The following is a 26,322-nucleotide window of genomic DNA, read 5'->3' on the forward strand; positions in this document are numbered from 1 at the left end:
GCCTGTGTCTATCTTTCCAGAATATTTGAATTTTCTGTGAGTGTTGAGAAATCAGAAGACTTGACCCAAAATTTAGAATTTGCGGCTTCTCCAAAAAACACCCCCCCAAAAAAATATCCCCCCCAAAATCAGAAGATGTTGCAAAGACAGAGCTCTTGTTTCTGCCTGGCAGAAGGACTTCATTCCCCAGGTCTTGGGCAGCCTCCAGAGTGGTATTGATTACTGTCCAGTTGCCGGCCACGGTCCCGGCCATCACAAGCAGATGTGTCTGTCCTCACCGGCGTCCGTCAGCTCATGTTTGCAGCCACATGGGAAGGTTCACATTCCCCTGTCCTCACCAACATTTGGGATAGTCCGTCTTTGCAATTTTAGCCACGCTGGAGTGTGTGGGGTAGAAATCATCGTGGTCTGAATGTGTCTCTTCCTAAGGACTAAGGGTGTTGAGCAACTGGTCATGTGCTTATTGGCCGTTGACAGCTTATCTTTTTTGAAGTGTCACTGTGCCAGCAACGGCTCTCAACCCTGAACTTTCCAGCCCCTTCCTGCGTTCCCAGACCAGGGTCTGACATCCCTCCCTGGGGTGCCGGCCCTCGCCAGGCAGCCCCCATCCTTTAGAGCAGCGGTTCTCAACCTGTGGGTCACGACCCCGGCGGGGTCAAATGACCAAAACACAGGGGTCGCCTAAAGCCATCAGAAAATACATATTTATTATACAATACAGGGGTCGCCTAAAGCCATCAGAAAATACATATTTATTATACAATACATTTTTAAATAAAATATGTATTTCCGATGGCTTTAGGCGACCCCTGTGTTTTGGTCGTTCGACCCCCGCCGGGTCGCGACCCACAGGTTGAGAACCGCTGCTGTAGAGCAAGGGTCCCCAAACTTTTTACACAAGGGGCCAGTTCACTGTCCCTCAGACTGTTGGAGGGCCGGACTATAAAAAAAACTATGAAAAAATCCCTATGCACACTGCACATATCTTATTTTAAACAAAATGGGAATAAATATAATATTTAAAATAAAGAACAAGTACATTTAAATCAACAAACTGACCAGTATTTCAATGGGAACTATGCTCCTCTCACTGACCACCAATGAAAGAGGTGCCCCTTCTAGAAGTGAAACGGGGGGCCGGATAAATAGCCTCAGGGGGCCACATGCGGCCCGCAGGCTGTAGTTTGGGGACCCCTGCTTTAGAGGGAAGACTCCCCGCTCCTGGGGAACCCCACCAAAGCTGGAGGGCAAAGACACCCCTTGCTGATACCATATGTGCAGGTTGGCTTTCTTTTACATGGATCACTGGGCAAAGCACAATGTCAAGAGTTTGATGCCTGGGGAACTGTGGAAATAGCCTACTGCCTCTATCACTCTAGTGAGTGCCAGGCTCATTACCAGGGGAAATCTTCCCCTGAATGGCCATCGATACAGCAGATAAGACCACCCACCGTCTAGTCACCATTGCATTCCATCAGACTCTCTCCTTCAGGTGATGTACAGTGAGCAAGAGATGCCCTTAGGTTGACTGCCATGGCCGGTGACTGAATGGCATCCTACTTGTGTGGTCTTCCTCTCCGTCCCTGGGCTTTTCCTGTCCCTCTGGCCAGACTGGGAATTCTGTGGGACAGGTGTCATTCAATGTGTTCATCCGTGTTCCTCCCAGCCCCCAGCAAAGAGCCACGCACCGCTGGGCTTGGACTTGCTTCCAGTGGTGGTGAATTCCGGAGAGTGCCAACCAGGCACCAGAACTCGGGGCTTGCGGTTTTTCTAAACATAGATGCCAGTTTCTTCCTGGAGAAGGCAGACCTTGCGATGGGGGCAGCTGACAGAGCCTCCAACAAGCTGTTATTCATCCGAAGAAGAACCTCAGGCTAAATATAGAAGTAAATAGAGGTCAGGAGCTTCCAGAACATACAGCATCCTCTCATCTGCTATTTTAAAGTCTTCGGGCCGGGAAAGAATAGCCTTTGTGTTCTGCTTTCCGAGCGAAAGTAGTGGGTGTGTTGGGTCTGGGTGGTTTGGGAGGAAAGAGGTTTCTTTGCCATTGATCAGAGTCAAATTCTCAAGTGTGGTGAGGGTGAATGTTGTATATTCAGGACAAAAAGCAACAACCCCAAAACAAAAGCTAAGTGGAGAACTGGCTATATAATAACAGTGCAACAAGCCAGTTTCTTAAAATGAGAAGCTTTGTGATGTGTGCTAAACTTCTGTGCAACAGGATTTGAATGAAGCCGTTGGTCGAATCTGATCTTCTCGTGAAGATGTGAGATGTCACCTGCAAGGCTAGAGGCCCTCTTTGATGTCTGGCCCTTCCCTTCCTTGTCCTGAGGTATATCTTGTCTTCTGACAGCTGCCTGTGTCCTTCCAGCCCTCCCTGTATGCCTTTGCGTGCGTTCATATGTACAGAGGGAAGCCACAGTACATGTGTGTGCACATGTTCACGTGTGTTGGAGACCCTGTCCTATTAGTGCCCATAGATCTTACTCGTTTTTGTTTTTTAGCTGCTACACAGGATGTGCCTCAGTGAATTTAGCCACTTCTGAAGTGTTGAGGGAATTCGGGAGCCTCAGGGATTCATACAGTTTGACAATTTGTCGGGAATGAGTAATCTCGGATTTCTTTAAGCTTCTGAAAAGTCCCTGTCATTCTGAGAATTTTTACATAAGCCCCTGCAACAAATCTGGGTTCCTTTTTTTGAAAAATGGTAGCATTCTGCCCCTCTCCCCCCCCACCACCCCTTGTGCCCCCCTCTTTCTCCTGTAGATAATCATTTGCTTCAGTTAATGTGTTGTTAATTCTCTCTCCCATTCCTTGGTGACTGAGATTAAAATAATCACCAGGTCTCAATGACGTTGATCAGAAACGGGTCTGAAGACACAGTCAACAATGAGCCAGAGAGGGACCCTGGGCTGGAGCTGTTAGCTTCTTCCCACACCTTCCCACAGAAGGGGGTCTGAGAGCGCAACTGACATTTGGGAGGGCAGAGCTGTACACAGGACAGTCATCCAAGGTCCTGGATCCACCAGATTCACCACTGGCCCTGGGGCACTTTCTTTTCGTGCCTATCACATGGAGTGGCGGCAATATGGCTTCTCGGCAATGGTGCTTCCTGTCAGCTTTGGGCATTTCCTTCTGGCTTCTTTCCAGTTTCAGCACCCTCCATGAGCTCCCGTCTTCCTCCTTGACGTCTGGCCCCCCTGCCTCTCCTTCTCTCTCTCTCTACTCTTTCTTTCAGCCTCGCAAAGGGCCAACACCGTCAACAGTGTGTACTGGCTTAAAGCATTGCAATCCGACTGTGTAACGGTCACCACGTGCACGTGTGTGTTAGTCCGTGTTTGACTTAGGTAACGTGGCAACCTCTCATCTCCCCCAGTGCAGCAGGAGCTCTCGTCCATGCAGCGGCAGCATCCCCTACTGGGGAAGAGATTTTACAGTCGTCTCAGCCCAAGCTTCCCAGGCAGGTAACGTAGGTACAGAGACGTTTAGCTGCCTACTCCTCATGCGTGTGCGTCCTTGCGTTCGTCGTTCCAGTCCAGTCCAAAGTTCACATCTCACTGCCTCTCTGTCATAAGTTCCCTCTTAATTAAAATAAACACTCTGCCAACTGTTATAAACACTCCTGGCTGCACGTCAACCCCGTTTTCTCGTTCCACATGAGCTTGCAGATTTGCAGTCCTTCCTCAGAGGCCTCAAACTCTATCCGTTTCTGTCCTAATGAGAAGACCACTGGGCACACTGGCCAGCGTCTTCCTGTTTCATGGCCATGGCCAGCGAGAGCAGATTATTGTGAAAAGGCTCAAGCAGGGCTGGGATAGGAAGTGTTTTTGTTTTTTCCAATAGGTTGAGAAGACAATGCTATGAAATTGAGAAGGTTTCCAAAGTCCTTGAATCGTCTGTCACATATGAAGTCACTGTACAAACGCAATCCTGCATGCGATGCCTATGAACATGACCCTGCATGTGCGTCTGAAATACATGAACGAGCAAGGGTGGGGTTTAAGGTGACCACAAGTGGCGACCACTACATATCTGTGCACAGATAGACTAGAGTATCCAGGTGATGGTGACCTTTAACCATGTCCATTTTTTTTCTCTATAACATGTTTTTCTCTTGGAATGTTCAGGACCTAGAGAGGCTGTATGGTGTGGTGGTTAGGAATGCGGCTTCCTGGGTTTGAATCTCGACTCCCCTGCTCATGACCTGTTTGACCCTGGGGGACTTGCTCCACCTTTCCTCTCTGGGCTTCAGTTTTCTGATCTGCAAAGCAGGGATGAAACATTGCATAGGTCTCATGAGGGTTCTCGTTGAAGATCTAATGACCTGGCTGCTACAAGGAGGCACTTAGCACAAGCCCTGAATGTGGAGACGTGGGTTCCGTGTAAGCTTCAGGGATGATGACAGGTATAGCTGATGAAGATAAGGGTAATGATGGTGTCTGTCATTATGGTGAAGATGGTGATGCTCTTGGCAGGGCAGAAGGGTGAAGATGGGGAAGAAGAAGGTGACGTTCTACGATGGTGATGCTATTCATGAAGAAGAAGATGATGATGATGAAGATAATAGTGCTGTGATGATGAAGACTATGTTCAGTGATGTCGAAGGCTACCAAGAAGGGACATCGCACTATGCTCCCTGGCAGTCGGTCTGATTGAGGAGCTCCTCATTAGAGGAGTGCAGAGACCAAAAAAAATAAATAAATTTAAAAAAAGAAAAAAAAAATCTAAAAGTGAACTAAAAATACACTTGTTAAGAATCTCGGAAAGGTCCTGGTTGCAGGTATATTTTCTCATTTTCCGGAATGAATGACAACTTCATTACTCCGTGACCTCTTCGGTGGCACAGCGGTCTAGTCTGTGTGCCCATGGATATCCGGTTCTGCCACTACACCCCTTCAAGGTTTGATTTCACACGCAAAGGGAAAAAGACTGGCTGTGGACATGGGGATGCTTTCAGAGCTAGGCTTCCCTACCAGCCCCCCTCCCCCACACACTACCCCACGTGGTGGCTGCTCCTACAGGTCTGAATAAGATGTGTGCACGCATGTACTGTAAACATTCATTTGCTTTGCTGGTTTCATCCTTTTCCCCATGTAACGTCCTTCTGAGTGCTCAGTCCTCCTCAGAAGTCTTGTAGTCTTGCCTTGGAAAGATTGTCTTGAAACTGTCAGCATGACGATTGGGAACCTCTCGCCCTAGGACATATACCCCAGTTTTCAAATGGACTTTGGCTAACCCACCGTCTCTTGCTGCAGGGTAGGACCTGGGACCTAAACCAGATGCTCTCAGAAGGACGAAGTGTCCAGTGACTTCATATCATTAATTTAAATAGATTAAAATGTATAACATGACTTGGCAGCCTCTTTGTCTGATAACCTCTGAGTATGTGCACAAGGAAAAATTTTTTTTAAAGGATAATTCCTGCCACAATAGGAACGATTTCATCAAGGGACCGAAGAAGAATGAGGCCCCTAAGTGACACCTGTGCAGCCAGTATATTGATATTAATAGCAATAATTAACCCGTTTCAGTCACCCGTCAGCAATTATGTTGAGGGGACTCATGAAATACGGTCTTCTCTGAGGGCGTCAATGGCGCCATCTTCTTCCACGGCAGAGGGCATGTCTTGCCCTTGTTAAGCGTGGAGCAAACAGATGCAGACAGTGCTTCCAATCCATTCTTCACATTCTGGGTGTGACACTTTCTCAAGTGGGGGTTCTCTAGACATCCAGAACTTGGGGTCGAGGAGAGCCAGTGACCCAGGCTGAGACATTAACTCCTTGTGGCATCTTAGTTCTCGGAGGTGGATCACCTTCCCCTGTGGCAAGTGTGAGAACGTGCGAAAATTAACATAAGTCAGTCTTGTTCTCTACAGACCCCGAGTCCTTGGGGCCGGGGCGTTGACCACAGTTTCACAAGTGTAACGTGAGTGTGGGCATGCTTCCCTCCCCATCTTGCCTGCGCCCCAAAACTGTTTACACATACAGGGTGGGAGGCTTTGGTCCTCTGAACCATGCCCCCCCAAACCTGCATCAGCAACACCGTGCTGGTTTCACTGTCGTCTTTGTTCCCTTTTGGATGAGAAGTGAGTCGGACCCACTGAGCCGTCTGTGGTGGTCCTCGCTTCACATTAGGAATGGTGAGACAACCCTTGTTCTCTGGAATTTTTAGGGGATGCCTTCATGGGAAACGAAACCAACCAGGAGCGAAATCAAACCGCTGGGGAGCTGGTTACATCCTTCTCTCCCAGGAGTTACCAAAGATTTTCGGACCTGTCATCGATAAATGCTCAGGGAGCTTTTCACTCCATCATTGACAAAATTCCATGTACAAGGGTCTTTTCCACCTTTTAAAAATGAATGAGATCTTCTTTGGGATAAAGTGAAAGATTAAAAAAACCCCCAAAAAGCAGCCACTCACCCTGGTGAGATTTCTGCCAGCCTCAAAGGGCGGGTTTTCCCAAGAACCGCCCCCCACCCCGGGCAGAAGTCCTGTCTGACACAGATTTCCACGTGATTGCATTGAAGACCTGAGTGGGGTTGGGATTTGAACGTGCTGAGATTCGTACTGGGCTTCACCATGCCCTGAGGACTCAGAGAAAAAGATTGAGGGAGATACCTTATTTTTTTGTATTTTTCTGAAGTGAGAAGCGAGGGGCAGCAGACAGACAGACTCCTGCATGCACCCGACTGGGGTCCACCCAGCATGTCCACCAGGGTTGCAACCAGAGCCATTCTAGCGCCTGAGGTGGAGGCCATGGAGCCATCCTCAGCACCTGGGCCAACTTTGCTCCAATGGAGCCTTGGCTGTGGAAGGGGAAGAGAGAGACAGAGAGGAAGGAGAGGGGGAAGGGTGGAGAAGCAGATGGGTGCTTCTCCTGTGTGCCCTGACTCGGAATTGATCCCAGGACTTCCACAAGCTGAGCCGACACTCTACTGCTGAGCCAACTGGCCAGGGCTGAGATACCTTTTGATCTTTGATGCTGGAAAGATCATGAGACCTGTGATAGGAAGCGGAACAGAGAGGGTGCTTCCTTTTCTTTGCTTTCTTATTTATTTATTTATTTTTAGTTGCTACTTTGAAGGAACTGCCTGCAGGTCAGCTTCCTCCCTCCGTGTGTGGTCTGGCTCCACTCACTGGCTGAGACTTGCATTCCATGGATACTCAGAGAACTGGAGGCTGGAGACAGACAGACCAGGGAGGGGAGCTGCGGCAGGGATGCGGGGCGACACCAGGACAGTGAAAGGTCCTTTTGTTACCAACACCAGCTGCCGGGACCCAGGATGGTCACAGGGGAGGCTCTCCGGAGCAGAGATAAACACACTTTTGAAAAGCCGGCTGAGAAGTGGGTATTTCCACCACCACCCCTTTTCTGTTGCAGACCAGAACTGTCAACAGGACATTTTTAGTTATGCAAGCTGTTTCTGAAGTGGTTCTTGTGGGCAGTGTGTGACTTCTCACGAGGGTCACCAACCAGCCCATGATGTGGAACAGGCCAGCAAGCTGTCAGGTGGGCGGTTCTGTCTTGAGATGTGAAGACTTCAGGGGACCTCCTCTGTCTCACAGTGGAATGGCTCTGGGGGTCACAAGGCGGCCAGCCTGTTCCCAGAAGGACGTCCACACATCTCCCCGGTATTCTGACAATATTCATGGAGTCTCCCCGGTGTCGCTGATGACCCCTGCATGCCGCAGGGCTGGGATGTGCCTTAGTCTGCCCTGAAGGACACACAGCTAGCTCTTGGCAGTCACCATGTTAGGTCCCGGGAGAACAGGGTCACCTTGGAAGTTTGGTCATCACTCATTCTGCATTTCTGTCCCCTTGGCTCCAGCCCCCAACCTGCTGCCACCAGTCTGTATCTTTTCAACTTCTTTCTTCTTCCTAAATCACACTGCTTCCCTGGCTGCTCACGCCTACATCCTGGTGTCAGTGCTGACATCTCAACTCCTCTCCTTCCCCTCATCCCATTCACCCCGCCCCATCCCCGCTTCATTTCCCAAAGCGTATCTCCCTTCAACCTACTCCCCTTCCTTCCCATGGCCACCACCCTGTCCCAGCCACCACTACCTCTTGGTTGGATGTCCTCAAAGCTGCTGGATTTCCTGCATCCAGGGGTGCCGTGCCCTCCAATAATCTGTTGTGCATACAGCAACCAGAGCAGTCTTCTAAGGACTTAGATGAGCTCATGTAGCCTCTCCTGCAAAGCCTTCCATGACTCCCCATCCACGTGGACCCCAGTCCGACCTCCTTTCCATGTCAGCGGGGTTCCCCATGGGAGCTCTCTGGGTTTCATCTTCCGTTTCTCTTTTTTATGATGTGTATGATCTTTGGCAAGTTACTTAATGGTCTATGCCTCAATTTCTTTACTTATAAAATACAGACTTGATAAGTACTTACCTCGTAGAATTGCTAGAAATAATAGAGAAAACAATGCATATAAGACATTTAACGTGGCTTGGTAATATTGGTAGTATTCAGTGTGTCAGGCTGAGGGTAGAGGCCTTCAAGTCTGATGTCAGGTAGGATGTGAATTTAAGATAAAAGATAGGCAAGGAAATTCCAAGTGGAGCCATGTGATCAGAGGGAGCAGGAAGGGGCAGGGTGAATGGCTGGCAGTACTGGAAATACTCAATCTAGTTGGGGAAATAGGAAGAAAAGATGATAATGTTGGGAAGTTATGTGGTACTGTAACGGGAAGGGACATATTAGTAGCCATCCTCTCTGGTGAATATTTCTGTATCACCGAAGATGTCTAAGCAAGAGAAATTGTTGAGGTGCCTTCATTTCTGCAACAATATACTTGCTCAGAAGTCTTTAGGAACACATCATGAGTTAGTAAAACTTATTTCTTCCCTTCTGCTTGATTCAGGTTAATTTTGCTCTTTTCTCATTTCTTAACAATGGACCTTTCGACGATTGATTTGGGAGCTTTATTTTCTTTTACTAGAAGTATTTAGGACTATGCATTTCCCTCAAAGCACTGCTTTAGCTGTATCCCATACATCTCGATACGTTACATTGTCATTTCCACTCTGTTCAAAATAATTCCCTCGAGTGTTCTTCTTTTACCTAATGGATTGGTTTGGGAATATGTGGTTAAATTTCCAAGTGACTGAAAATTTACCTATTGTTTTGTTGTTATGGATTTCTAGTTCAATATCATTATGTCCAGACTGCATACTGTGTATGAGTTCATCTTTAAATGGGCTCAGATGTGCTTGATGGATGAGGATATGGTCTATCATGGTGAATGTCTCATGGGCATTTGTGTGTCTGCCGTTGTTGGGTGGAGTGTTCCACAAATGCCAATTGGATCCAGATTGTTGTTCATGTTGCTCATGTCTCCTAAATCCCTTGCTAATTGTCTGTCTCCTTGTTCTATCTGTTATTGAGAAGGGACTGATGAAGCCTCCATTTTTGTGGGTTTGTCTGCTTCCCCTTTGCATTCTGCCAGCTTTTTCTTCCTTGTTTTATAGCTCTGTAGCTAAGTGCATATACATATGATATTATTATGTCTTCTTGATGAACAGACTCTTTTATGTACGTACAATCCTTCTTTCTCTTGGTAATTTTGTTTATTCTGAAGTCTATCTTGTCTCATATTAATGTAACCAGTCCAGCCTTTATTGGGGGGGGGTAGTGTTGTCTTTTTTCATTTATCTTTTTCCGTTTTCTCACTTTTTAGCTTACTTAGCTCATTATATTTGAAGTGAGTTTCCTGTAGACAGCATATACTGAAGGTTGTTGTAGAAAATCTAATCAGACAGTTTCTGTCATAATTGTTGTGTTGTATATAACTCATTATTGATAATTTTGGATTTAGATCAGTCATTTTTTCTTATTTTTTTCTGTTTGTTTCATTTTGTTTTTGCTCCTCTGTTTCCTTCTTTTGGTTTATGGGAATGTATTTTAACATTAAAAAATTTTTTTTTTAAATTTATTCATTTTAGAAAGTATAGGGGGGGGGGAAGGAGCAGGAAGCATCAACTCCTATATCAACCTTGACCAGACAAGTGCAGGGTTTCAAACCGGCGACCTCAGTGTTCCAGGTTGATGCTTTATCCACTGCACCACCCGGGTCAGGCTATTTTAACATTTTATTGTAGTTATTATTTTGAGTTTTGACTGTATCACTGCATACATGTTCAGTGGTTACTGTAGGGATGGCCAAATCCATCCTCCACTTTTCATAGTCTGTTTAGAATCCATAGTTTACTACTTCAGTTTGCATGTAAAAATCTTGTCATTCTGTAGGTCCCTTTAGCCTCCTATCCTCATGTCATGTGTTGCGTTCGTGTGTGTTGGGAAAACAGGTGTGTTAGGCTTGCTTACTTGTACTTTGCCTGATTAGTGTGTGAGCACATGGCAGGGCCACATGTGTGTAGTCTGTGTAAGGTTACGGGTTCCTACCCTCAGGGTGGTAGATGGCAGATTGTGGATTGTCTGCCCGCCATTGTGAGGGGCCGTGTTGCAGTTCGTTTGCCTGAGAAGTGGTTTTCCCTGCCTGCGTGTTTGTCTGCCATTGAGAGACTCTATTAAGCAGGAATGGCCCAATGCTTTCCGGCTCCACGCCTCCACTGTCTGCCCACATCCAGTGCGAACCTTCCTGGCCTTAGCCACAGGCATTACAGTTACTGACCTCCAATCTTTCTGTTGCTCTTTCTCCCCTCCTAGAGAATGGAGCCAACAAAAGGTATGTGCAGACGAAGACACAGAAACTAAGTTCCTGATGCCATTGGCTGAGTCTTGACTGTGGCCCCACGATCCTCTGGACTTCTCCTACTTAGAGTAAAGACATAACATCTCCACCTTTTGTTTCAACCCATTTTGCGTTAGAGTCGCTGTCCTTTGCGGCAGAGAGCAGCACCCTGTTGATACAGCCTCATGATGGAGATTCTGGGGAAGGGCATCAGGATAATTCTGTTCTCATGCTTTCAGTGAGAACAGGCTCACATGTGACAGAGCCGTGGTGAGAATTAGATTTCAAACCCAAGCATCTTTCTTTTTATTTATTTTTTATTTTAATTTATTTGTATTTTTTGTATTTTTCTGAAGTTGGAAACAGGGAGGCACTCAGACAGACTCCCGCATGCACCCGACTGGGATCCACCCGGCATGCCCACCAGGGGGCGATGCTCTGCCCATCTGGGGCATTGCTCTGTTGCAATCAGAGCCATTCTAGTGCCTGAGGCAGAGGCCATAGAGCCATCCTCAGTGCCCAGGCCAGCTTTGCTCCCATGGAGCCTTGGCTGTGGGAGGGGAAGAGAGAGACAGAGAGGAAGGAGAGGGGGAGGGGTGGAGAAGCAGATGGGTGCATCTCCTGTGCGCCCTGGCTGGGAATCAAACCCAGGACTCCTGCACGCCAGGCCAACACTCTACCACTGAGCCAACTGGCCAGGGCCTATTTTTTATTATTTATTTTTATTTTTTTATTCAGTGAGAGGAGGGGAGGCAGAGAGACAGCCTCCTGCATGTACCCCAACCGGGATCCACCCAAGAAGCCCACTAGAGGGTGATGCTCTATCCATCTGGGGCGTTGCTCTGTTGCTTAGCGACTGAGCTCTTCTTAGTGCCTGAGGCAGAGGCCATGGAGCCATCCTCAGTGCCTGTGGCCAACTCACTTCAATTGAGCTATGGCTGCAGGAGGGGGAGAGAGAGAAAAGGAGAGGCAGAAGGGGTGTAGAAGCAGATAGGTGCTTCTCCTGTGTGCTCTGTCCAGGAATCGAACCCAGGACATCCACACGCCAGGCTGACACTCTACCATTGAGCCAACCGGCCAGGACCTCTTTTTCATATTTTTTCTTTATTTGACTTCTACTTTAATCCCATATTTAGGGTCTCTAAGAAATTCAAGACTAGCATGTGTGTTGATACAACCTCTCCCAGGAATAGATCCATGCAGTGCAGCTCCATTTGGAAGATTTTTTATGGAGCATGACATTGTTCCTCACTGAAATGGTGAGGACTGTCTTAATGAATTGCTAATTGGGCAGCAACGGTTCAGCACGGTCTTCTCAGAGGTGGAGGAAATCGATCGTCTTTTTTTTTCTCTGCGGCTGATTTCACTCAAATCAAGTCACACTGTTTGCTGGGTGATACGTTAATTGCTTGAGCGATGACGGTGGTAGTGGGGACGGATGGGGATCACTGAGTGCCTCACTGTCTGCTCAGATTCCATCTGTTGTTGCCTAGAGCTGTTCATTCCTCTGTCGCAGGCAGGTGAGATTAAAAACAAATGTGTGGGCGGGGACCTTGGGGCCCTTCACATGGCCCCACAGTCTTGGTTGGAGATTATTTCCTGGTACAAGTAACTGGAATGAGACTCCGATAGCTTAACCAAATAGCGGGGTGGGTCTGGCAGTTCCAATGTTGTCATCAAGGACCCAAGCTTCTTCTAATCTTTGTCTCTGTGGGGGCAGGCTTATTTAGATACAATTCATAGGTAGGAAGGAAAAATAATCACCCTTTTTAGAGTACGTTTCTACGAGCTTTGACAAACACAGAGGTATGTGACCACCACCTAAGACGATGTAGAACAGGTCTGGCATATCCCCCACCCCCACAATGTCCCTCTGTGGTTAACATCACCTCTCACCGCCTACCCTGATGACCACTGGTCTGTCTCTGTCTCTACTGCTTGGTCTCTCCATGAATGCCACGTGATTGAACTGGTCTAGCCTGTAGCCTTGCGAGCCTGGCTTCTTTTGCTTGGGACAATGAATTTGAGATTTATGCTGTAGTGTGTCTCAGTATTTTATCCTTTGCAGAAGAACTGAGTAGTACTCTATTTCACGGGTACACCACAGTTTGTCGATCCAATTTGCTAGCTGGAGGACAATTGGACTGCATCTGGTTATTCGGAGATTAGCAATCAAACCGCTCCATTAGCTTTTGTTGGGAGCATGTCCCATTCTCTCCGGTAAGGGACCCAGGAGAGGGATTGCTAGGTGGTGTGGTGGGTATTGGATTAAATTCATACAAAACTGCATGCCTGTATTTCAAATGGCTGAACCATTCTTCGCAGTAACGTCCATGAGTTCCTCACCAGCACGGCATTTTAGCTTCTCCTCTGCCCCCCTTTGAAATAGGGGTGTGATGGTATCTCCCTGTGGGTTTAATTTGCATTTCTGTAACAGCTGAAGCTGTTGAGCATCTTTTCATGAATTAATTTCCTATCAACGTGTCATCTTTGGTGAAATGTTTCCTCATGATCCTTTGCCCCCCCCCCCCCATTTTTTTATTGGCTTGTTTGTTTGATCGAAGTTGGAGCATCTTTTATCAAGATTCGTGTTTGGCACATATTTTTTTTTTAGCCAGCTCATTTTCTTAACATGGTCCTTTGATGAGCTTAAGTGTTCAATCTGGATGAAGTCCAATTTCTAATTTTTTTTTTCCTTTTATGGTTTGTAAGTCTTGTGTCTTTTCTAATGAGCCTTTGCCTAACTCAAGGTCACCAAAACCTCCCCCTATGTTCTCTACTAGACATGGAAAACTTTTGTAGTTTTAGGTTTAGGACTGTATTTCCATTTGAGTTCATTTTTGTTGTTCTATGAGGTATGGATTGAGTCTTTATTTATTTTTTGTATGTGTGTGTTCAGTCACCCCAGTTCCATGTGGTGACAACTGTCCTCCTCCATGGGGTTCCAACCTGTGCACTTTTGTTGAAAATCAGTCTACAGGCCCTGGCCAGTTGGTTCTGTGGTAGAGTGTCAGCCTGGTGTGTGGAAGTCCCGGGTTCAATCACCGGCCAGGGCACACAGGAGAAGTACCCATCTGCTTCTCCACCCTTCCCCCTCTCCTTTTTCTCTCTTTCTCTCTCTCTCTTCCCTTCCCCCAGCCAGGGCTCCATTGAAGCAAAGGTGGCCCGGGCACTGAGGACGGCTCCATGGCCTGCATCTCAGGTGCTAAAAATAGCTCGGTTGCAAACATGATTCCCAAAGGGCAGAGCATCAGCTTCAGACAGGGTTTTCCGGGTGGATCCTGGTCGGGGTACATGTGGGAGTCTGTCTCTCTATCTCCCCTCTTCTCACTTGGAAAAGAAAAAAAAAGGAAAAAATCAGTCTACAATGTGGGTGCCAGTCTGCATTTTCTTTGCTGTTTCAGCTATACATGTGTATAACTTTGTGCTGATACCACACTTCTGATGACTGTTGCCTTATAGCAAGTCTTAAAATTAGGTGTTACAGTTCTCCAACGTTGTACATTTCTTTTTAGAATAGTTTTGGCCATTCCAGTCTCTTTGTCTTTCCACATACTCATTGGAATCAGCACGTGGGTGGTACTGAGAATCCCAGTGGGACTCCAGTTGGGATGTACGACTGGGATTTGAGCATGGATATTTGTGGGCAGTTGGCACGATAACAAAATTTAATCCTCCTAGCTAAGGACACAGTGTGCCTCTCCGTTCATGTAGGTGCCCTTTGTGCATATTTTGTTAGATTGATAACTTGTTTCATTTTTGGCACTATTATAAGGGATATTTTGTATCTTTTGATTTCTAATTATTCATTGCTTACATATCCAAATACGGTCAATTTTTTTTTTTATCTTGACCTTGTTTCTTATTACCTTGATTGGCTCACTTATTACAGTAGTTCTAATAATTTTATATACTTGATATAGAGTTCCTCCATTTGAAGTGTACCATTCAGTGTTTTCTAGTGTGCTAACAGTTATTCAACCATCCCCAGAATCTAATTTTAGAAGCTTTCCACCATCTCAGGTCTGGATTCTCTTTCTTTCATTTGGATTTCTAGTTTAATTCCATTATGATGAGAGAACACACCTTACGTGACTTTGGTATTTCATATTTGTTGAGTTTTCTTTTTTTTTTTTTTCCTTAAGTGAGAGACAGGGAGGCAGAGAGACAGACACCTGCACGTGCCCAACCAGGATCCACCTGGCATGGTGATGCTCTGCCCATCTGGGGCATTGCTCCATTCCTTGGCAACCAAGCTATTCTAGTGCCTGAGGCAGAGGCTATGGAACCATCCTCAGCACCCAAGCTGCCTTGCTCTAATTGAGCCATGGCTGCAGGAGGGGAAGAAAGAGAGAGAGAGAGAGAAAAGCAAGAAGGGGAGGGGTGGAGAAGCAGATGGGCGCTTCTCTTGTGTGGCCTGACCAGGAATCAAACCTGGGACATCCACACACTGGGCCAACTCTCTACCACTGAGCCAACTGGCCAGGGCCTTGTTGAGCTTTATTTATTTATTTTAATGGCTCAGACTGTGGTTTATCTCGGTGAGTGGCTTATGTGCCTTCAAAGAGAATGTTGTTTTCCTGCTGTTGGGTGGACCATTTTATCAATGTCCTTATCCCAGGAGGTGGACAGTGTTGGTCAGGTCTTCTGTATCTTTAGCAATTTTCTGTCTGCTTATTTTACTGACTCTCCCTGGGATGAGGGGGAGGTGTTTCCTGACACAACTGAGCTTTCTCTATTTTCCTTCCAGTGATAGCATTTTGTAACCTCGCATCTTGCCGTCTTTTTGTTAGACGTATTTAGATTGTTATGTGTTGTTGCTGAATACATCTCATTATCTGTCGTTGGTAACGATCCTCCTTCTCGGGGATGACGTCCCCTGTTTAGACGTCCCCTTTGATAAGAGAGCTTCAACAGGTCCCTGCAGAGGAGTGTTTACACTCTCTGTCCTTTCTATCTGCTAACACATTTAACCTGGCTGTGTACATTTATTTAAAATGTGTTTCTTGTAGATAGCAGATGCCCGGGTCTTTCTGTTTGGTCCAGTCTGGGAAACTTGAGTTTTATTTGGTGTGTTCAGATAATCTAAATTCAGTGCAGTGATTGAGATGATTGGAACTAAGTCAGCGTTCTTGCCAATTATTTTATTTGTTCCATGTGGCCTTTGTTCTCTCCTTATCTCTCCCCACCCCCTACTTTGGATTACTTCAGAATTTGCCACGATTCATTTTATGTCTTATTATTAGCTCAGCTTATTACTTATGTCTCTGCAACATCTTTTCCATGGATTGTCTTAAGGTTTTCCTCAGTGGTTGCCATAGAGGGTGTCCCTCTCATCAATTGCACATGATCTTCCAGTCATCACACCCCAGTTCAGGGCCCAGCAGGTGCCCCACTGTGGTAGCCTCCATTTCCTCCTCCTAGCTTTTGTGATTTTCTTTTTTTTTTTTTTTTTTTATTAAGTGAGAGGTTAGGTTGGCAGAGAGGCAAAGAGACAGACTCCTGCATGCGCTCTGACCAGGATCCACCCAGCAAGTCCACTAGGGGCAATGCTCTGCTCATCTGGGGCTGCTGCTCCATTGCTTGGCAACTGAGCTATTTCAGCACTGCAGGCGAAGCCATGGAGCTATCCTCAGTGTCCGGGGCCAACTTGCTCAAACCATTTGAGCCGTGGCTGCAGGAGAGGAAAGGGGAGAGGGGGAGAGAAGCAGATGGGCCCTTCTCCTGTGTGCCCTTACTGGGAATCCAAACCGGTACATCCACATGCTGGGCTGACGCTCTACCACTGACCCAACTGGCCAGGGGTGATGTTTTTATACATTTCCTTTTTACAAACCCATTGCTCTCTTACCCACAGCACCTTCTACTTATTTTATTAGATAGTGTTACTGTCACAGCAACTAAAAGTAAGAGATATTGTCTTTGCTATGTGCCCGAGGCATAGCCATTTCCGGGAATCTTTATTTTTCTTCTGTCTCGTGCATTGTTGTTCATGCCTAAAGAGCGTTTGCATGCCTGGTGATGCTGGTCCTCTCAGTGCTTGTCTGAAAACGTGTTTCTCTTTTATTGAGATATAAGTCAGATACCGGAAAATCAACTTTTTCCAAATGTGAGATTTGGTGATTTTCTTAAGCTGTCATGGCTGTCTGATTTCAGCGTCCATTCCTTGTCTCCAGGAGAGACTGCGCACTGTGAGCAGTCCTTCCCCACCTACCCACTCCTCTCCATTCCATCCCTGTGGAGGTTGTTCCCAGACATGGGCCAGGTGCCCCCCGCCCCCCCCCCCCCCCCCCCGCATGTTAGCTGTGTCGCAGCGCTGTCCTCCAGCTTGCCCGGTTCCGGATAAAGAGTGCACCAGGCCCTGGGCTTTGCTCCACTGCCTGTCCTGTGTGCCTTTCCCTCTTGCTGTCTGGGGTTTGCTTTACCATCCAGTCATTAGCAGCTCGATGATCATGTGTCCCTGTCGGCCCAGGACTGTGTGCGGTGTGTGTATGAGGCTATATGTGTGTGTTGTGTGTTGGTATATATGATGTGTATTGTGTGGTGTGCATGTGTGTGTTATCAGAGTGGGCATGTGAGTGTATGTGTGTGTTGTGTGTGGTGTGGTTGCTATTTATCTTTCTTGGCATTGTCTGAGGCTCTTGGGCCTGTGGTTGAGCTCATGTCATTATTTTTGAACATTCTTGGCCATTCTCTCTTCAAGCATTTTTTTTTTGCCTCATTTTCTCACTTCTGCGTCTGGAATTTCAATCACACATGTGTTAGATTACTTGATATTGTGACACTGCTCCTCTGCCCTGTGTTTTAGCAAAGTTACTCTTTCCATTTTCTCTCTGTGCGCCAGCCCTGGGTCACTTTAATGGCCTACTGTGAGGTTCATGGAACCCCCTCCCCCCGAACTCCAGGCAGACAGGGGACATCTGCTGTGAGCTGACTGAGGGGACGTTTGACCTGTCACCTGTTTCATTCTTGGCGATGACATTTCCTCTGGAAACAGACCCTCCGTTTTGTGATTCCCATCTCTCTACAGAATGTCCCCGTCGGCCCTGGGACTGTTGCTGCCTCCACCTCCTGGAGCTCTGAGCACTTTCTGATTTATGGTGCTGGCTGCTTTGTCTCCTGACAGTGGGTTGGTTTTTCCTGCTGTTTGGTCATCATTTGAGAAGGGACGCTGGGCATTCAGTATAAGACAGTGGAAACTTGGGTAAATGATATTCATCCCAGGAAATGGGCACAGCTCTCTTCTGCTAGGCCTGTAGTGTGTGTGTGTGTGTGTGTGTGTGTGTGTATGAGTGCAGGTGCATGTGAGCTTACATATGTATATGTACTGCATGCATATGTGTGTCTGCATTCTGTGCATGCATGTATGACTATATGTGCGTGTTAAGTCAGTCTGTCAGGTGTGCAGCTGGGTGGAGTCCTGTTGCTATGGTCACCTCCACACACCATGGGCTCCAGGCCCTCGGGCACAGCCCAGTGCCCAGGAGGGCTATGTCTGGCAGAAGGAGCCTCCAAGTGTCCTGTCCACTGTCAGTCTGGGCCTTTCTCATGCTCCAGACACCTCCTCGCATGTTTGCTCCTCCCATTACCAAACACAGGGTCTTGCTAGGCGGAAGTGGGGGACTGTCTTCCGGTCCTCAGTCCTAGGTGACCCACGTACCTGTGTCTCAGGTGCACTTGCTCAGTGGCTCTGCCCCTGTCCCAGTACACGGAGATCCTTTTGCCTCTCCCCTGGGGACAGAGGTTCTTACCCTGTGACCTGGGGTGCAGGGGTCCTTCTTCCCGGTGATATAAGGACTTTGCTCCTTGGAGAGAAAGGTCAAGGCCGGCATTGTGCCTTTGCACGGTGGAGGCCACTCCCTTCTGCACATGTGTAACCGCTGAGATGCGGCAGCCAGCTCCCCACCTGCCTCCATCTTCCCTGAGCCCCTGCTGGGGTCATGGAGAAGGGTCCGGGAGGGGACGTGAGCTTCCCTAAAGCCAGCAGTTACCAGGGGTCCTGTGCCCTCACCCTCGCCCAAACCGGCCATTCCAAAGTCAGTACAATTCTTTTGCTGAATTCTTCTTACCTGTCTGGGCTCCAGGGTGGCTTTGCAGGTTAGCTAGCCGCTGCGCCCATGAAGGGGTGATGCTCTGTCCAGCGTTCCACATCCTTGGGTGCGCCCACTCTCAGATCGCAGGACGGCCGCCCTAGAGAGCGACTCTACCTGTCACTCCCATGTTCCCGCCAGAAGAAAAGTTAAGGTCAGAACTATCAGGAATAGCAAAGATCCAAAGCGCCTTCTCAGAAGCCTGTACCTCCTTGTGCCATCAAGTGGCCACCCCGGCTGGAGGGGAAGCCGTCACTTCTAACAGAGCTCAGTGCCCCCCCCCCCACACACACACACTTGGGATTCTGTGCAGGAAGGACAAAAGAAATAGATTTGGGTTGGGGGGCAGGTAGCCACATCTACCACACATGTTCTTGCTCAAAACCCCCTTCACCGACCAAAACGTTTCCTAATATCCCCTCCTCTTTGGAGATCGGATGACAGCAATGGACTGCCTCCCCCACAAGGTCACATGCATGCATTTTGGGACGTTCACGAGTCCTTGCAGCCAGCACCTGGGCACCCATGACCCACGGGACCGACCCTGAAGGCGGGTCCTACTCTGGGCTCTTCAATAGCAGACCAGGAGGCTAGGACTCCGTGTGAGTGTTTTCCTGGGGATATGAGGCCAGTGTGTTCACCGGGAGCAGCAGGTGGATGGGAGGTGACTTCCACCAGAATGGAGGGGAAAATGGGGCATCCCTTCACTGGCCCCTCGACCTCACCGGTCAGCGTGCTCCAGGTCACGAGGATCCCACCCCCTGTTTCTGGGCACTTACCCTTGCAGCCCTCATGTCATGGCCTCGGTGAAGTCACCCCTCACAAACTCTCCAACCCCATTAATTTCCATCATGCCCATGCACCGTGAGTGTCCGTTCACACGTGGTTTAGGAACCACAGCTTTACCCGGTTTGTGTCCACAGACACCACTGGGCAGGTGTGCACAGCTCCGGCCGCTCCCGGCCGCTGTGGGGGTGGATTGAGGAGCACGTGGCTGGGGGAGGTGCAGCTGGGGGGACGAGAATGAGGCGTTGAGAACACATTGCCCCCATGGCTTGTCCAACCTCCTCGGCATGCTGCATGAAGTCCCGGGCTGTCCCCCCAGACCCAGCTGTGTGTGAAGAAGCTAGTATGCTTCTTCCAGCAGGCTTCACATGTCCTTGATTCACCCCTGAAAAAAAAATCACTTGAAGAGATTCTAGTTGAAACTTAAGGGCTCTTTTTTCTCTGTTTTTCTTTTCTTCAGCTTTATTAAAGTCTAATTGGAAAATAAAATTGTAATATATTTAAGGTGTTCCACAGGATAATATGATATATGAATACCTCGGGTCGGGATTTTCTCAATAAGGTGACACATCAGTCACCCTCATGTCTCACTTTTCCTCCTCCTCCTCTTGATGAGAACACTTGAAGTCTATTCTCTCATCAAATTTCAATTATACCATACAGTGTATCAATTATAGCCACCATATTAAATACTAGATCCTCAGACCTACTTACCTTATACCTGGAAGTTTTTCCCTTGACTAACATCTCCCCATTTCCCATGACCCCCTGCCCCCCAGTTCCTGGACATGTCCATTCTACTCTTTTTTCTTTTTTGAATTTTTCCAAAGTTAGGAGTGGGGAGGCAGAGAGACAGACTCCCGCATGCGTCCCACCGGGATCCACCCAGCATGCCCACCAGGAGGCAATACTCTGCCCCTCTGGGGTGTTGCTCCGTTGCAACTGGAGCCGTTCTAGTGCCTGAGGCAGAGGCCATGGAGTCATCCTCGGTGCCCGGGCCAACTCTGCTCCAATGGAGCCTTGGCTGCAGGAGGGGAAGAGAGAGAGACAGAAAGGAAGGAGAGGGGGAAGGGTAGAGAAGCAGATGGGCGCTTCTCCTGTGTGCCCTCACCAGGATTCGAACCCAGGACTTCTACACGCCAGGCCGACGTTCTACCACTAAGCAAACTGGCCAGGGTCCCATTCTACTCTTTGCTTCTATGAGATGATTTTTTTTGATTCCACATAGAAGTAATAGTAAGGTCCCATTTAACATATTTAATGACTGTGTACGTCAGTACTGATATACCTCACCAAAACATAGCAATTTTTCCACCCTTAGGTAAAACACACATGCACGCATTAAAAAAAAATAGTGTTCACCTAGGGACCATTGAACACGTATGAAGTACTTGGCCCTGTGTTAGGGGCCAAGGATACAGAGTGGACAAAACGGGGAAAAAAATCTCCCTGCTCATAGGGAGCTTAGATTTCGGTGGGGAGAGATGGACAATACGTCAATATGTGAACAGTAGAGCCGTAAAGGAGATCAGAGTGTGCAAAGTGACTCTGAGGGCAGGGCTTTGGGGCGGGGGAAGCCTCCGTGCAGGACGGACACCGGGGACGGGCCTGAAACGTCGCATTCAGTGAAGGGGGGGCCCACCTGCCCTCCGAGCAAGGAGAATTGGGCAGTTAGGGATGGGAGTGAGCACACACTTGATCGAGTCTGTGGGCACCTGGAGGGTGGGCTTGGATCCAGTTTCTATGAATTCCTGCCGTTGGATTGGGGTGCCTCCTGGTGCCTATTCGTAACTTTAACATTCGATAAGGAACACATTGGCTTTGCCCAGGGTTGAAAATGGGCAAGAACTGTGTATTTCACAGGCTGTTGAATTCTTCTTTAGTTAAGACCCGAACTAAGAAAAAACAGCGTCCGTGGCCCCGCCCCGCACTCCGCGCTCACTTTCTTCCCCGAACCCCGATGAGACGGGAGATAAAGGCTGTAAATCAGTTTTTCCCTGAAGTGTGGGTCACGCCTCGGCAACAGGATAAAGTTCACTGTGGGAGCGGGGCCCTGTCGTTGGAGTTCACCGTGTTTCAGGTGCTCGAGACACAAGTGCAGAGACGGTCTGACCCCAGCCACAGCCGTGCAGGGCTTAAATGAGGCAGGAAAATCCCTTAGCAAGTAGAATGGGAAAACTGAGGCACCTAGTTGAACAAACTGGCCAGAGACAGAAGGTCATCTCCCTGAAGAGAACATCTGGGCCTCAGATATATTTTAGCTCCAGGTCAGCTGCAATGACTGATAACACCTGCCCTGGGCCTGACCAATCAGTGGAGACCATGACCCTGAAAGGGCACACCTGGAAGAGGTGATGAAGAGTCTATTGAGATCCTCCCCTAAACTCCCAGCCTTCAAAAACCCTCAAAACAAAGCGCCCGTGTCCTGGCCAGTTGGCTCAGTGGTAGAGCGTCAGCCCAGCCCGGCATGTGGATGTCCTGGGTTCAATTACTGGTCAGGGCACACAAGAGAAGCGCCCATCTGCTTCTCCACCCTCCCCTTCTCTCTCTTTCTCTCTCTCTCTTCTCCTCCTGCAGCCATGGTTCCATTGGTTTGAGCGCATTGGCCCCAGGTGTTGAGGATGACTCCATGGAACCTCTGTCTCAGGCGCTAAAAATAGCTTGGTTGCAAGCATGGCCCCAGATGGGCAGAGCATCAACCCCAGATGGGGATTGCCAAGTGGATCCCAGTCAGGGGCACATGTAGAAGTTTGATTCTCTATCCCCCTCCTTTCACTTGGAAATGAAAGAGAAAAAAAAAAAAGAACACTCAGCATGCTCATCCTCCTGGGAGCACACCCAGGCCTTTCCCTTCCCTCTCTTCTTCCCCCACAGGCGTGCATCTCCTAAACTCTAAAGGACCCCATGAGACTTGCAATCAGGGGAGCCGTGGGTAGCAGCAGCTCGTCCTGGGCTAACCCTGTGAACCTGTCTCCAAGGCCCCCTTTTGTCTGACTTCCCAGTGTGGGCTCATTTCTCTCCCATAAGTCTTGTCTCTCTCCTGTAGCTTCTTCTATCCTAGACCTTCCTTGGTTACTGTCCCTAGCTTTTAGTAAACTGTACTCTCAAAATCACCTGGACTTGGGCTGTGAAATTTCTCCTGCAAAGTCAAGAACCCACACCCAACGGCTAGCACTAGGCAGACCCGAAGGGCCAGGTCCTCCTTCCGGTAATAGGATCACCAGACAGGTCCCTGGCTGCAGGCCCGAGTGAGAAACAATCACCTTGTGTTTGGACATCACGCTCTTTCCTCCCTCGAGAAGGCGGGAAGTCAATTTCACATCCTCTTTAGGAAGGCTCCTTGGGTATAAGACTCCATTCCCATTTAAAGTCAGGGCTAAGGAGGTCATATTAGCAAACATTTAATGGGTGTTATCTTCTCATTTGTAACCACCATCAGAGCTAACATTTATTGAGTGATATTTTTTGCTTTGAAAAAAAAAAAAGCTAACATTTATGGAGTGCTACATACTTTCCAAGCCCTGCTCTGAGAACCTTATATGTATCATCGCCTGTGCCCTTGCAGCCCTGCCTGGTGGAGGAAGGACCCAGCCCACAGACACGCTTTGAAACAGAGAGATTCAGTAACTTGGCCAAGAGCACCCAGCCAGTCAGTGTTGGCAACAGTGCAGAAAGGTAGGTGTGAGTTACATCAGATGGCGAATTATAGCTGTGAGTATAACGTGTGTGTGAGTGTGTGTGTGCGCGCATGTATTTGGACTAGATCAAATCCACTTTCACCTTGAGTAAACCGAGGCATGGGCTGGCTCACGGCCTGACTGTTACTAGGTCGGGAGTGCCATCCTGGTGTTGTGGGAGGAATATCTGGGGTCTGGTCTGGTGCGGCCACAGGGTGTTCCCGGTAAATAGCTGCACAGCTTCCATTCACCTCTGAAAGGGTTAAGGAGAAAAATGTGGCCAGCACTGATGTGGCGGGAACGTGGGTGGGGTTTATCTTCCTTGGCACCCATAGATCACCTCCTTTCTTTCTTTGGGCAAACAGGACGCAGCTCTTCACAGAGTTTATGGTTTGCCGTAGCCTGTGTAGTTTATTCACGTCTACGGTGACTCCGGCGGAGGGCGGGGGTACTGGGGGGTTGGGGGTACTGATAAAGAGGCAGCCCTGTGCCTGTGTGCTCTGCAGATTTCCCCCATTGTCCTGAACAGGCTGGAGTTAGGACCCAGGAAGGACAGTGTGGTCCCGGGGATATAAATAGAGGACAGAGCAGAACAAAGTTTGAGGAGAGAGCTTGACATCACGCCCTCTCTCCACCCAGAGAGCTGGGGTGGGGGGTTAAGAGGTGTAAGCTTGAGTCAGACCAGAAGGACTCGGCCAGGGCTTGGGGGCAAAGTTCCTTCAGACATCCTTCCTTGATCGCCGGACTTCATTCAGGGAAGAAGAAGTATCCCCTGGACGGAGACACATGAAGGCTGGGGACTGAGACAGCTGGCCGGTGACCGGCTGAGCTTCCTCCCTTCCTCCCTTTTTCCCTCCCTCCCTCCCTCTCTCTCCCTGGGCACGCTGCCCCCGGGTTGGGATTGCTGAATCTGCACCGTCGAGAGCTGGGCTTCCTCTGCGTTCTGCAGTCACTCTGGTCACTGCAATGTGTTTATCGATCATGGAAGACTCTCACGTCTGGAGACGAGGAGGAAACCCATACTAACTCCCCCGGACGGCTGCCTTCCACAGACGTGAGAGAGAAGCAGGTTTTGTTTTCTTTCCGGAACCTGTGACAATGTCCCTCGCCCCAGGCTGTGAAAGTTGAACGATTTCCACCCACCCTCAGGAGCTGCACGGGGCTGGTGGTGAACCTCGCTGTCACCATGAGAAGGCTACCCTGTCACGGCTGGCCCTCCTGGTTCCTCTTACTTTATTGCCATTTTCAGGTAACGTCCCTACACGGCCAACACTGCGGCCGGTTGGGCTGGGTTCTGTTGGGAGGTCCCGTGTCTTATGCTGTGGTGTTTTTTGTGCAGGTGCGTCCGATCCTCTCCCGATCACAAGCCCATCCAGGTAAGGGAGCTTCCTTCTCGTTCCATGTGCTACCTGCTCGTCCTACCCCGGAGGCTGCAGTGGCCCCGCTTGGGCTAACTCCGGCCCAGCTGGCCGCTGCTGCACTTTGCTGTCCTCATCTCTTTGATCACCCTTGATGGGAGACCTCTGTGTCCCCGAGCTGAGGCTGGAGAGGCGGCTGTCTCTGTGCCCAGAGCTGTTAGCTCTTGGTCACTAGAAATCTTATATTCAGGACATGAAACATTCTCAGGCTGAGCGTGGTCTGTCTGTCTGTCTGTCTCACGTCTATGTGTCCAGTGAAGAAACTGCCAGGGTGACTTAGAGTCTCAGTCCTTCAGCCTCACGGAGCTGTCTCACTCCTCTCTCACTGTCCTGGGTTTGGGCGCTTGAGACCTGCTGCCCCTCTGAGATCATGGAGCAGCGGGAGGAACCCCCCACATGGCTGCCCGGCCCTCTGTCCTTTACTGTGTGAGTCCTCGGTCTAGCAGCATCACAGCGAGGCTTCTCTCGGTGGGGGTGGGGGGCAGAGGAGGCATCCACCAGTCACTGGAAGTGTGGGGACCACCCATGCCAACGAGGAGGCACATGGATGGGAGGAGGGCACGTGTGAGTGGCCAGGATTCGCTCTACAGGTGCGGTCGCCATTTCCTCCCTGGCTGGCATGGGCATGGTAGAGGGAAAACCCCCCAGTGCTGTCCCCAGACCTTTGCTCAGACACCAGGAGCACAGCCCCTGACCTGAGTGTCAGGCCTATGTCACAGAGCTTCAGGGGGGATGGGCGAGCTTCCCCAGTTGTTCCCATGGGCCACTCTGCCACCTCTGGGGACTGACCTGTAATGACCAACCAGACACCGTGGGCACAGCTACATGCCCAGCCCTGCCCAGGGACAAAGCCAGGTCCTTGGACAGAGTCTCGTGTGAGGGATGGACACATGGGGACCGGGGGGGAGTGTCTGTCAGACCTGGGGTGAGACTTCTGCCTCCTTTGTACTGTGACGTAGCTCAGGACAGTCTGACCATTGTCCCTGCCTCAGCTTATCAGCGTCGTGATAGATATGTGCATGGCCACTGTCTTCTGTCCGCATGTTCTAGTACAACCTCCTTTCAGAAGAGATGTGAAAGTGGAGAAGGTTCTCCTGCTCCCCTGTCCTCAGCCACAACGCTGGCAAAGAGGCCCTCTGTGGCCTGGGGAGAAGTAGTCACCTGGTACTGCATTAGAAAGAGGACACACATGCCCGGGACTCTCCCCTCCTCCAGTGGCAGTCTCGTAGGAGAAGACAATGACACAGTTGACAGAGGAGGGGGTGGTGTCCTCCACCAGGACCAGCAGACAGGGTGGACAGGGCAGCCCCCAGAGACCCGGCCACTGCTCACGGTTAGGAAGGAGTCTGGAAAGGGGTGCTTCCTACATTGTGCCTGGACCCCATCCATGTCCACACCCTCCACACATGTCCATCGGCCTTCAAACACACCCATATGTGTCCCCATGCCTTCTCCCAGAACCTCACACAAGTCCATGTGTCCACACACATATCCGATCGTCAGCTCCAAGGAGCGAGTAGACTTCCATCCTTGTTCCCTAACTAGTCTCCTCTCAGGTCCTAATTAGGACAGAAAATAACATTTCTAGACCCACTCGCCATCGTGGAGGTAGTAACAACACTGAGAACGACGGGAATGTTACTGAGAGCAGGCG

General features: G+C 49.2%; 1 protein-coding gene across 3 annotated transcripts in view; it reads left to right on the forward strand.

The window, feature by feature from the left end:
• Window positions 1–23,620: 23,620 nt before the first annotated feature.
• The window catches only part of ADGRD1 (adhesion G protein-coupled receptor D1), a 92,428-nt gene continuing 89,726 nt past the window's right edge, over window positions 23,621–26,322 (forward strand). For all 3 annotated transcript variants that reach the window (XM_066371210.1, XM_066371211.1, XM_066371212.1), the window contains exons 1-2: window positions 23,621–24,499; window positions 24,590–24,626. In XM_066371210.1, coding sequence (XP_066227307.1) covers window positions 24,437–24,499; window positions 24,590–24,626 — 100 coding nt within the window. In that variant the 5' untranslated portion in view covers window positions 23,621–24,436. The remainder of the gene's footprint in view (window positions 24,500–24,589; window positions 24,627–26,322) is intronic.

Source organism: Saccopteryx leptura, chromosome 2, assembly GCF_036850995.1.
Source record: "Saccopteryx leptura isolate mSacLep1 chromosome 2, mSacLep1_pri_phased_curated, whole genome shotgun sequence".
In the NCBI taxonomy this organism is placed as follows: Eukaryota; Metazoa; Chordata; class Mammalia; order Chiroptera; family Emballonuridae; genus Saccopteryx; species Saccopteryx leptura.